The following is a 13,489-nucleotide window of genomic DNA, read 5'->3' on the forward strand; positions in this document are numbered from 1 at the left end:
AGTACAGTGGCCTGACAAACTGATTTGATGGGAAATGAAAATAATTCAGCTGTCACAGTTTAGTGTCACGCTAACCTCTCCTAGCCCACGACATTTCACCCAAATCCAGATAGCTGATGTTCTGAAAGAGCTGCAAAATCTGGACTCCAACAAATCAGCTGGGCTAGACAATCTGGACCCTCTCTTTCTAAAATTGTCGGCCGCAATTCTTGCAAACCCTTTTACTAGCCTGTTCAACCACTCTTTCGTTTCGTCTGAGATCCCTCAAGATTGGAAAGCTGCCGTGGTCATCCCCCTCTTCAAAGGGGGAGACACTCTAGACCCAAACTGTTACAGACCTATATCCATCCTGCCCTGCCTTTCTAAAGTCTTCGAAAGTTAACAAACGGATCACCGACCATTTCGAATCCCACCATACCTTCTCCGCTATGCAATCTGGTTTCCGAGCTGGTCATGGGTGCACTGCAGTCACGCTCAAGGTACTAAACGACATCATAACCACCATCGATAAAAGACAGTACTGTGCAGCCGTCTTCATCGACCTGGCCAAGGCTTTCGACTCTGTCAATCACTGCATTCTTATCGGCAGACTCAACAGCCTTGTTTCTCAAAATGACTGCCTCGCCTGGTTCACCAACTACTTCTCAGAGAGAGTTCAGTGTGTCAAATCGGAGGGCCTGTTGTCCGGACCTCTGGCAGTCTCTATTGGGGTGCCACAGGGTTCAATTCTCGGGCCGACTCATTTCTCTGTATACATCAATGATGTCGCTCTTGCTGCTGGTGATTCTTTGATCCACCTCTACGCAAGACGACACCATTCTGTATACTTCTTTGGACATTCTATTAACAAACCTCCAGATGAGCTTCAACGCCATACAACACTCCTTCCGTGGCCTCCAACTGCTCTTAAATGCAAGCAAAACTAAATGCATGCTCTTCAACCAATCACTGCCCGCACCTGCCCGCCCATCCAGCATCAATACTCTGGACGGTTCTGACTTAGAATATGTGGACAACTACAAATACCTAGGTGTCTGGCTAGACTGTGAACTCTCCTTCCAGACTCACATTAAACATCTCCAATCCAAAATTAAATCTAGAATTGGCTTCCTATTTCGCAACAAAGCCTACTTCACTCATGCTGCCAAACACCCTGGTAAAACTGACTATCCTACCGATCCTTGACTTCAGCGATGTCATTTACAAAATAGCCTCCAAAACTCTACTCAGAAAACTGGATGTAGTCTATCACAGTGCCATCCATTTTCTCACCAAAGCCCCATATACTACCCACCACTGCAACCTGTACGCTCTCGTTGGCTGGCCCTCGCTTCATATTCGTTGCCAAACCCACTGGCTCCAGGTCATATACAGTGTGTGCAAATGTAGTAAGATTAAGTAGGTAAGGCAATAAATAGGCTGTAGTGGCGAAATAATTACAATTTAGAAATGAAACACTGGAGTGCTAGATGTGCAAGTAGAGATACTGGGGTGCAAAGGAGCAAAAATAATAATAATATGGGGATCTTTGCCAGGTAAAGGCCCGCCTTATCTCAGTTCACTGGTCACCATAGCAGCACCCACCCGCAGCACGCGCTCCAGCAGGTATATTTCACTGGTCATCCCCAAAGTCAACTTCTCCTTTGGCTGCCTTTCCTTCCAGTCCTCTACTGCCAGTGACTGGAACGAATTGCAAAAATCACTGAAGCTGGAGCCTTCCCTCACTAACTTTAAGCAACAGCTGTCAGAGCAGCTTACCGATCATTGCACCTGTACATAGCCCATCTGTAAATAGCCCACCCAACTACCTCATCCCCATATTGTTTTTTAGTTTTTTTGCTCCCCAGTATCTCTACTTGCACATTCATCTTCTGCACATCTACCATTCCAATGTTTAATTGCTAAATTGTAATTATTTTGCCACTACAGCCTATTTATTGCCTTACCTCAATTGTACTACATTTGCACACACTGTATATAGACTTTTCTATTGTGTTATTGACTATACATTTGTTTATCCCATGTGTAACTCTGTTTGTGTCGCACTGCTTTGCTCTGTCTTGGCCAGGTCGCAGTTGTAAATGAGAACTTGTTCTCAACTGGCCTACCTGGTTAAATAAAGGTGAAATATATATATATTTTTTGTCTCTAGTTTAGGGTCATCCTACCACCACTCCTAGCCCACGACACTCCACCGTCTTCACACAATCATGCCGACCCAAACCAAACAATGCTGGCTCAGATATGTTATTTTCACCCTGAACAGCTTGGTTTGGTTCGTCTCAGTAGTGTGAAAAGTCCTCCACTCGACTCTTACCTCTCCTCTCTCCTAGTGTCACAAGGCTTTGTTTATGGCCAGAGGACATGTTTAGGGAGAGGAATGGGTGGAAGAGGAAAGCGAGCAGCGTGGGTGGAGGGTGTGGTGTGTCCTTTTTCTTCCTCTAGTGTTTAAGGGACAGCTGTATCCTGTGTTTTCTGGAGCATTGACAGAGCCCAGATCTCTAGCCCAGATAAAGACTATGGTTAGGGGAGAAGAGGAGAGAGATTTACAGGACCCGCAGTCTGCAGGACCCGCAGTCTGCAGGACCCGCAGTCTACAGGACCCGCAGTCTGCAGGACCCGCAGTCTGCAGGACCCGCAGTCTGCAGGACCCGCAGTCTGCAGGACCCGCAGTCTGCTGGACCCGCAGTATGCTGGTATGCAGGACCCGCAGTATGCAGGACCCGCAGTATGCAGGACCCGCAGTATGCAGTATGCAGGACCCGCAGTATGCAGGACCGCAGTATGCAGGACCCGCAGTATGCAGGACCCGCAGTATGCAGTATGCAGGACCCGCAGTATGCAGGACCCGCAGTATGCAGGACCCGCAGTATGCAGGACCCGCAGTATGCAGTATGCAGGACCCGCAGTATGCAGGACCCGCAGTATGCAGGACCCGCAGTATGCAGTATGCAGGACCCGCAGTATGCAGGACCCGCAGTATGCAGGACCCGCAGTATGCAGGACCGCAGTATGCAGGACCCGCAGTATGCAGTATAGGTAACAGTTCACATGTTATTTGAGTAGCCGCTGTAAACACTCCCTATGAACAATATCTGGTGACGGAACAAAATAATAAATCAGGTTTTTGGAGTCAGCGCTCATGATGATCCTTCATGATCTCAGTGATTGACTTCATATCTCTCCTCTCCTGCTGAAGAAGACCAGTCTGAGAATGTCCATTTACTACCTCTTGAGTGGTTTCATATACAGTACCAGTAAAAAGTTTGGACACACCTACTCATTCAAGGGGTCTTATTTTTTACATTGAACAACATCAATGTTCAATGTAGAAAATAGACAAATGAAAATACCCAACTCATTCAAGGGTATGTCCAAACCTTTGACTGGTACTGTAATTCTTACAACCCTCCCCCGGGCCATCACCACTTTGGCCTTGCATGGAGGGGACTAGGAAGCACTGTTGGGGAGAAATAAACTACATGTATTTGGGGCGGCAGCGTAGCCTAGTGGTTAGAGCGTTGGACTAGTAACCGAAAGATTGCAAGATCAAATCCCTGAGCTGACGAGGTAAAAATCTGTCGTTCTGCCCCTGAAAAAGGCAGTTAAAACCACTAGGCCGTCATTGAAAATAAGAATTTGTTGTTAACGGACTTGCCTAGTTAAATAAAGATAAAATAAAATAAACTAGTAATTAAGATTAATGTAGCAGTAGCTTGGTGGTAGTGGAACTAAATGTAAACCTTGGTAGTGTTTTGAGTAGTTAACTACACCACAAAATTCACGGTAACAATTTAACTACAGAAAGAAAATGAAATATGAGTGAAGTAGGCAAGAATTTACTTCATTTTCCGACATCAGATCTGCCCAATTCTCACTTAAAACTGTTTTTCTGCTCAATAGGCCAAATTACACATTTCGTTAACATCTGACGACAGAGTGATCTGTTCTTGCAATTTGTATTCTATGACATTTTAGATATTATATTTTTTCACAAAGTAGTTTGGATGTGGTGAACTACTTTTTCAAAGTAACTTTAGTTATGTTTCTTCAGTGTAGCTGAACTTCTTCAAGTGTGAAGTAATTGGTAGCTTGGTAAACTTGATTTTAAGACTGGTAGGAAGCCATACAAACACTGAGGAAGACGAGACAAAACCTTTGTTGTATTGTGCTGTAGGATGTGTTTCACCCTGAAAATCCCTCATTAGCCTTGTGTAGAGGGAGGAGAACACCATTGGCCTTGTGTAGAGGGAGGAGAACACCATTGGCCTTGTGTAGAGGGAGGAGAACACTCACTTCATTGCTCATCTCTGAAGACCAACATCCTGTATTTATTATAGATCCCCATTAGTTCCTGCCAAGGCAGCAGCTACTCTTCCTGGGGTTTATTATGGATCCCCATTAGTTCCTGCCAAGGCAGCAGCTACTCTTCCTCTGGGTTCCAGCAAATTTTTTAAATTTTTAATTTCACCTTTATTTAACCAGGTAGGCTAGTTGAGAACAAGTACTCATTTACAACTGCGACCTGGTCAAGATAAAACATAGCAGTGTGAACAGACAACAACACAGTTACACATGGAGTAAACAATAAACAAGTCAATAACACAGTAGAAAAGAAAAAGAGTCTATATACATTGTGTGCAAAAGGCATGAGGAGGTAGGCGAATAATTACAATTTTGCAGATTAACACTGGAGTGATAAATGATCAGATGGTCATGTGCAGGTAGAGATACTGGTGTGCAAAAGAGCTATTTACCGATTGACTATGTACAGCTGCAGCGATCAGTTAGCTGCTCAGATAGCAAATGTTTAAAGTTGGTGAGGGAGATAAAAGTCTCCAACTTCAGCTAATTTTGCAATTTGTTCCAGTCACAGGCAGCAGAGAACTGGATGGAAAGGCGGCCAAATGAGGTGTTTGCTTTAGGGATGATCAGTGAGATACAATTTTTTGGGGGTAAAGGAGAAGCTGGGGAGGCTTGGGCGAGTAGCTGCAGGGGGGGCGGAGCTGTTGGCCGAGGTTGGAGTAGCCAGGAGGAAGGCATGGCCAGCCGTTGAGAAATGCTTGTTGAAGTTTTCGATTATCATGGATTTATCGGTGGTGACCGTGTTACCTAGCCTCAGTGCAGTGGGCAGCTGGGAGGAGGTGCTCTTGATCTCCTTGGACTTTACAGTGTCCCAGAACTTTTTGAGTTAGAGCTACAGGATGCAAATTTCTGCTTGAAAAAGCTGGCCTTTGCTTTCCTGACTGACTGCGTGTATTGGTTCCTGACTTCCCTGAACAGTTGCATATCGCGGGGACTATTCGATGCTATTGCAGTCCGCCACAGGATGTTTTTGTGCTGGTCGAGGGCAGTCAGGTCTGGAGTGAACCAAGGGCTGTATCTGTTCTTAGTTCTGCATTTTATGAACGGAGCATGCTTATCTAAGATGGTGAGGAAGTTACTTTAAAGAATGACCAGGCATCCTCAACTGACGGGATGAGGTCAATATCCTTCCAGGATACCCGGGCCAGGTCGATTAGAAAGGCCTGCTCGCAGAAGTGTTTTAGGGAGTGTTTGAGAGTGATGAGGGGTGGTCGTTTGACTGCGGCTCCGTAGCGGATACAGGCAATGAGGCAGTGATCGCTGAGATCCTGGTTGAAGACAGTGGAGGTGTATTTGGAGGGCCAGTTGGTCAGGATAACGTCTATGAGGGTGCCCTTGTTTACAGATTTAGGGTTGTACCTGGTGGGTTCCTTGATGATTTGTGTGAGATTGAGGGCATCTAGCTTAGATTGTAGGACTGCCGGGGTGTTAAGCATATCCCAGTTTCGGTCACCTAACAGAACAAACTCTGAAGCTAGATGGGGGGCAATCAATTCACAAATGGTGTCCAGGGCACAGCTGGGAGCTGAGGGGGGTCGGTAGCAGGCGGCAACAGTGAGAGACTTATTTCTGGAGAGAGACATTTTTAAAATTAGTAGTTCGAATTGTTTGGGTATGGACCTGGAAAGTATGACATTACTTTGCAGGCTATCTCTGCAGTAGACTGCAACTCCTCCCCCTTTGGCAGTTCTATCTTGATGGAAAATGTTATAGCTGGGTATGGAAATCTCAGAATTGTTGGTGGCCTTCCTAAACCAGGATTCAGACACGGCAAGGACATCAGGGTTGGCGGAGTGTGCTAAAGCAGTGAGTAAATAAAACTTAGGGAGGAGGCTTCTGATGTTAACATGCATGAAACCAAGGCTTTTTTGATCACAGAAGTCAACAAATGAGGGTGCCTGGGTTTACCTCCACATCACCCACGGAACAGAGGAGGAGTAGTATGAGGGTACGGCTTAAGGCTATCAAAACTGGTCGCCTAGAGCGTTGGGGACAAAGAATAAAAGGAGTAAATAAAGAAATAAAATGAAGGCAGTTCATACAGTTTTAAAAACATAACAATACATTCACAGATTTTACAACACACTGTGCTCCCTCAGGCCCCTACTCCACCACCACATATCTACAGTACTAAATACATGTGTGTATGTATGGACCTGTGTGTGTGTCTCTTCACAGTCCCCGCTGTTCCATAAGGTGTATTTTTTTTATCCTTTTTTGTTATTTGTTTTATCTAATCTTACAACTTGCTATTTTACTTGATGTGGAATAGAGTTCTGTGTAGTACTGTGTGCCTCCGAAGAGAGACCTCTTGTGGCATGTCTTGTGGGGTATGCATGGGTGTTCTAGCTGTGCGCCTGCAGCTCAACCAGACAGCATTCAACGCATCACTTCCTCTGTTATGACTTGCATTCAACAACCAAAGCAGAAGTTGTGGTCTTGGTGTTACATTGGTATGTCACACATCCATTTTGTTGGTAGTTTTAATGAGGTGCAGTAGTTTTCATCTGGTGAAATTGATAGATAGCATCTACTGCATGTTAATAATGATGTCAGGCTGCCCACTTCAGTTCTGGAACAGCAGGCATGTTGCCGTGGGATGGGAGGGACAATATCCTCTCACCCATCTCCCTCCCGCCCTCAGGTCACATGTTATCAGTCCTTTTCATAGGTTTCCTGCCTCTCTGCGCTCAGCACCAGACCTGGGTTCAAATACTATTTAAAAAAAAAAAAAATTGAAATACTTCATCTGTACTTGATTGAGATTGACTGGCTAAATGGACCAGGAAAACAGTCCCAAAACTGTAAACTCTGTCCATCTGGTTCTCGAAGCAGGCTAGAGAAAATGCTCAACGTAGTTAAAAGATTTCAAATAGTATTTGAACCCAGGTCTGCTCTCAGCACACAACCGGAGTCCTGTGTTTCTCTGTGTGTATCAGTGGGCTGGAGGCAAAGGTTAACCTACAGAGTGGAGACCGAGGAAGAGAAGGACGTGACTCAGACCCATTTCAGCAGCTTTCCTCCCATTCCCCTGCGGCCTTCCTACATGCTGAAGGACTAGTTCTCCTTCCTCACTGTTTAAGGGTTAGATATCACCCTTTTTCACACTATTGTGTCAAACCCAAACCTGACTGGATGCATAACATGGCCAGCCGAGTACAGCTCTGCTTGGCACTGCTTGGCTCAGTACTGTGTAAATGATACGTCTATGGCTGCCATCGGACTGTACTCTACTTGTTAAAGTAGAACTACACTTTAGTTCAAAGAGTTCCTACAGCAAACTGTAGTTCTGTAGGAAGACTTTACATTCTGATCTGGTGCCCATAACTAATTAAATACGGATCTGTCTTAATCTGTCCAAGGGTTTCATTAAAATACTATTATCTATCTTAAACTCCTATTAGAATGTGTGTGATGTGTTGTGCTGTGTGCCTCCCCCTCACGAGGCTGGCAAACTGCCTCAGTCAGCCTTGATATTCTCTTTAGTTCTGACTGGGTTCTCAAGCTGAGTCACCCACAGGGACACCCACTCCAAACCTGGGTCCAAATATTTTAAATCTTTGCAAATACTTTATCTTTGCTTGATTGAGCATGTTTAGTGTAATAAACCAATAGAATAGTCCCATAACTGCAAACCCATTATGGGACTCCAGGCAGGCTAGAGCAAATGGTCAAGGTATTTGAACGATTTCAAATAGTATTTGAACCCAGATCTAACACACACACCAGCCAGGGAAAAGTAGACATTAAAACTTAACGCATTCCAAGCTTTCTCAGGAAGTGTTTCTACCAAGGCTTTCAAAGAGCCCCAAACCCTGACATACCTCTCCCTAGCTGCAGTCTGTTGTATCCCTGGATACTCTATTTCTCCATTCATTTGTATAACTTATTATTGAATTCATGTAGAATAAAAACACACTTGAAATGGTGCCTTGTCGTCAATTAAATGGTACACACCTTCAATAGAATTCAGAATTCATCAAATAATTGCAGTTTTCACATTTTGTTACCTTATTCGATTTCTCTCATGTCTCTGTGTTCTGTCTATGAACCTATTGCATTCTTCTTCCTTCCCTGGTTTGATGGTGTCGTATCCCCCTGGTCTGATGGTGTCGTATCCCCCTGGTCTGATGGTGTCGTATCCCCCTGGTCTGATGGTGTCGTTTCCCCCTGGTCTGATGGTGTCGTATCCCCCTGGTCTGATGCTGTCGTATCCCCCTGGTCTGATGCTGTCGTATCCCCCTGGTCTGATGCTGTCGTATCCCCCTGGTCTGATGCTGTCGTATCCCCCTGGTCTGATGCTGTCGTATCCCCCTGGTCTGATGCTGTCGTATCCCCCTGGTCTGATGGTGTCGTATCCCCCCCGCCTGCTTCTTCCTTCCCTGGTCTGATGGTGTCTCTACATACCAAGTGGTCATACATGTGTCAATAAACCAAATGTGATCAATATAGCCATATATATATATACACACACACACACACTGCTGGAAGTTAACATGCTATTAATAACAGTTCAGTTATGTCTACTGTGTTACTCTGCATGTTACATGTTCAGTATTGTTAGGTTCTGAACAAACTAGAAAAAATCTCAAATCAATTTTATTCACCCACTGGGTCATATAGCTGCAAAGACAAAAGACAAGATGACACGCATGTATTTATACCCTCTACTGGGCGGAGTCAACTCCTTTACACATCTAGACAACCAATACATCTCTGTTGCTAGGTAGGAATTGGTTCCTCTCGCTGGTGTAGTCACAGCCCTGTTACTGTAACCGTTGTGGGCGTGGCCTGTATGTGTGGGAGAGTACTACAGTAGGAGAGACATTGTGGTGGGCCTCTCTGGCCCCCCTCCCCAGAGGTTTCTTCTCACTTCATCTGTTGATGTAACCTCGAGACGCACTCCTCCTCAGTTCCGCAGCCGGCCTGCCTTATCAGAGACGAACTATTGCCTTTCACCTCTCTCCTCAGAAACATGGAGCAGAATATGAAGCTTCTGCTCTTCGGAACGTTCCATATTCCTAGTTCCCATCTACCCCTCATTGACCCCAACACGTACAGTGGGGCAAAAAAAGTATTTAGTCAGCCACCAATTGTGCAAGTTCTCCCACTTAAAAAGATGAGAGGCCTGTCATTTTCATCATAGGTACACTTCAACTATGACAGACAAAATGAGAAAAAAAATCCAGAATATCACATTGTAGGATTTTTTATGAATTTATTTGTAAATTATGGTGGAAAATAAGTATTTGGTCACCTACAAATAAGCAAGATTTCTGGCTCTCACAGACCTGTAACTTCTTCTTTAAGAGGTTCCTCTGTCCTCCACTCGTTACCTGTATTAATGGCACCTGTTTGAACTTGTTATCAGTATAAAAGACACCTGTCCACAACATCAAACAGTCACACTCCAAACTCCACCATGGCCAAGACCAAAGAGCTGTCAAAGGACACCAGAAACAAAATTGTAGACCTGTACCAGGCTGGGAAGACTGAATCTGCAATAGGTAAGCAGCTTGGTTTGAAGAAATCAACTGTGGGAGCAATTATTAGGAAATGGAAGACATACAACGCCACTGATAATCTCCCGCAAGATCTCACCCCTTGGGGTCAATATGATCACAAGAACGGTGAGCAAAAATCCCAGAACCACACGGGGGACCTAGTGAATGACCTGCAGAGAGCTGGGACCAAAGTAACAAAGCCTACCATCAGTAACACACTATGCCGCCAGGGACTCAAATCCTGCAGTACCAGACGTGTCCCCCTGCTTAAACCAGTACATGTCCAGGCCCGTCTGAAGTTTGCTAGAGAGCATTTGGATGATCCTGAAGAAGATTGGGAGAATGTCATATGGTCAGATGAAACCAAAATATAACTTTTTGGTAAGAACTCAACTCGTCGTGTTTGGAGGACAAAGAATGCTGAGTTGCATCCAAAGAACACCATACCTACTGTGAAGCATGGGGGTGGAAACATCATGCTTTGGGGCTGTTTTTCTGCAAAGGGACCAGGACGACTGATCCGTGTAAAGAAAAGAATGAATGGGGCCGTGTACCGTGAGATTTTGAGTGAAAACCTCCTTCCATCAGCAAGGGCATTGAAGATGAAACGTGGCTGGGTCTTTCAGCATGACAATGATACCAAACACACCGCCCGGGCAACGAAGGAGTGGCTTCGTAAGAAGCATTTCAAGGTCCTGGAGTGGCCTAGCCAGTCTCCAGATCTCAACCCCATAGAAGTTACAGGTCTGTGAGTGCCAGAAATCTTGACCAAATACTTTTTTTCCACCATAATTTGCAAATAAATTCATTAAAAATCCTACAATGTGATTTTCTGGATTTTCTTTCTTCTCATTTTGTCTGTCATAGTTGAAGTGTACCTATGATGAAAATTACAGGCCTCTCATCTTTTTAAGTGGGAGAACTTGCACAATTGGTGGCTGACTAAATACTTTTTTGCCCCACTGTACATTCCGTTTACATGTAAATTAATTGAGTTCTTGTAGGGTAACATGAATCAGTACATTTCAAGCTAGAGTCTAACAGTGTTTACAGTGTTTACTCTGCATGTTACGTGTTCAGCGTTTACGGTGTTACTCTGTAAGCATTTGACTGTACCGATTACACACGCTATATCCTGTGCACGTGACGAATACACTTTCATTTGATTTATAGTAAGGGGATGTAAGTGAATTTAGTTCTCTTATCAGACCAATGGACCAGATGGAACACTAACTCAACATGAATTATATTATTATCTAGTTCTTAATAATGTGTTCCATTTCAGATGGATTGGAGTCTCCCTGTGTAGATCCATGATGGCCGTCGTCTTGACCACAGCAGCTGAAGGCCCCCTCCAAGCCCATGTATGTACGTTGTTATGGCAACAATAGATGGAAACACGGACGTTGAGACCCTGTTGGCTGAGATCCACCTGGAGCGATACCTGAAGACCTTCCGCCAGTCTGGCTTCCTCTTGGCCAGGGACCTCAGCCACCTAGACAATGGAGCTCTTATCCAGCTGGGTGTAACTGCCACCGGACACAGGAAGAGAATACTGAGGCTTGTCCAGCACATTCACAGGGCTACCAATCAGAATCAGTTGACATCAGAGCCCTTGGAGCCCTTATTGGACCGTTGTCAGTCTGAGTCTGACATTAATTCCACACCCATCCAATCAGGAGGGCCGAGGTCTGACCAAGGGGGCGGAACTGGGGCCATTCCGTTTGAAGCGTTCCGGAATAATTCTGTTCCTAACATTCCATCCATGTTGATGAACTCCAGGTCAGAACAGCAACAGTACAATGGGAATGTTGTCATAAAACCGGTTCCAAAACCTAGAACAGTGTTTTACAGACACAAAACAGAACCCGCCCGGTTTCTCTCCTGTCCCATACCACCGACATCACCAGATCCTCATGTTCTGACCCTAACCAGGAAACCGTCTCAGGAATCTCTCTGTTTCACCATATTGGAAGGTTTGGCTTCAGGTGAATTTAACACTGACACAGTGATGGTGGGGCCTACCCCTAACCCTGCCCCTAACCCTGCCCCTACCCCTACCCTGAGACACAGCCTAAGCCTGAGAGAGAGGAGGCTGAGTAACTCCTCAGACTCTGGAGGTCCCCAGCCCCCTGTTCCCCCTCGGCTGAACCGAGGTACCCCTCCAGCCATGTTTAGGGGACCTACATCCACACCACCGTCATCTGGTGGAAGGACTGAACAAAACCAGGACCAGTGCATGACAACCCCACCTCCCTCATCCTCCTATGATAACACTGGATTCCCCTCTCTGGCTACTTCCCCTCCCGGCTCCCCGATGGAGATGGTCTCCAATGAGATCTACTGTGGCACTAAACCTGGCACGGCAGCTAGTAGTGGACGGATTCCCTGCAACGCTCCTCAAACACCACCACGGCCAGAGATCCACACCTCTCCTGAAGGAAATGGGTAGGTCAACGTCTGACTTCAATATCATTTTCCTATAAGGTAGAAATGTAGGCCTACGTCGAAAGAGTATTGTTTTGTGTATCTAATGTTTTGTGTTGTGTGTCTGCAGCACTTTAAATAACAACTCTCGTGAATCGTCCCTTGGAGGTAAGTGTACCCATCACTTTCTGAAAGTAACCTGACAGCTGGTTTAGTTAGACCTTATAACTGTGTACCGTTTAGCCCTATAAATGACCCTTGACCTGTTTTAAAAAAAAATCAAGGTCATTGAAGAAATTGGTAACACTTTGCATCGCTCAAACTTTACTTTTCGCTTAAACTTTAGTATCCAGTTTAAATTCTTTACAGCTGGTTGAAAAAGAGCATGCTGGTCTTCAATAGAGATGCTGGTTTAGATATAACTGTCAAGGCGTCCTGGTAAGCGGACGGAAATGACCAGTAGGAGACAGGGACACAAGTCACACTTTTATGGCCACACACAAGACCGGCACACACACACACACTGCAAACAGGAAGTGGACCTGTGGAAGTGTTTTAATGATAGTTTTAGTGCTCGTTTTGTTGGTCGGTGGTGCTGGGAGAGTTCAGGGTGTGATGGGAGAGTTCAGGGCTGCAGGAGAAATGGTCCATGGCTTTGTGGCCCAGCTGTTGATGTGCCTGACAGAGGTTTATGCTCCTCACTCTGCCACTGCTTGTTGAAGACTGAGCCCAGACTGGGCTGGACACTGCTTTTATACTTGTTCCGGTCCCACCTGCCTATTGGACAGATGCCCTGAGGAGATGCAGGTGGGCAGGGTCAAAGGTGGGGAATGGGCGGTCAAACGTCCCAATCAGAGGTCACTGTGTGTAGCATGTAATTGGAGCTCTCCAATGGGGACCAATCCCCTGCCTCTGCAGGGTCAGAGGGTCAGGCAGAGTTGAGGGGGCAGGTAGGCTATTTGTTTCCAGAGTTAGAGGGGCGTGAGTTAGTGTTCAGGAGAGGGACTGGTTTTCTACACTACACTGTTTTCTATACTATAGGCATGCATTGACTTATAACAAAGCTTATAATATGTCATTTCTTCCTCCACCACAGTGGAGGACCCAGAGGAGGAGATCAGTCCTTACTGTGAAACGGTCTTCCAGACCAGACGACCACTGCAGCACTCTGAGGTGAGACTGGGCCTCTTGAG

At 45.5% G+C, this 13,489-nt stretch overlaps 1 protein-coding gene across 1 annotated transcript in view; it reads left to right on the forward strand.

The window, feature by feature from the left end:
- Positions 1 to 13,489, forward strand: part of LOC115121950 (arf-GAP with Rho-GAP domain, ANK repeat and PH domain-containing protein 3-like) — a 58,276-nt gene that overhangs the window by 7,725 nt on the left and 37,062 nt on the right. The window contains exons 2-4 of the mRNA XM_029651098.2: positions 11,155 to 12,317; positions 12,427 to 12,464; positions 13,393 to 13,469. Coding sequence (XP_029506958.2) covers positions 11,236 to 12,317; positions 12,427 to 12,464; positions 13,393 to 13,469 — 1,197 coding nt within the window. The 5' untranslated portion in view covers positions 11,155 to 11,235. The remainder of the gene's footprint in view (positions 1 to 11,154; positions 12,318 to 12,426; positions 12,465 to 13,392; positions 13,470 to 13,489) is intronic.

The sequence above is a fragment of the Oncorhynchus nerka genome, linkage group LG5 (genome assembly GCF_034236695.1).
Source record: "Oncorhynchus nerka isolate Pitt River linkage group LG5, Oner_Uvic_2.0, whole genome shotgun sequence".
NCBI lineage: Eukaryota > Metazoa > Chordata > Actinopteri > Salmoniformes > Salmonidae > Oncorhynchus > Oncorhynchus nerka.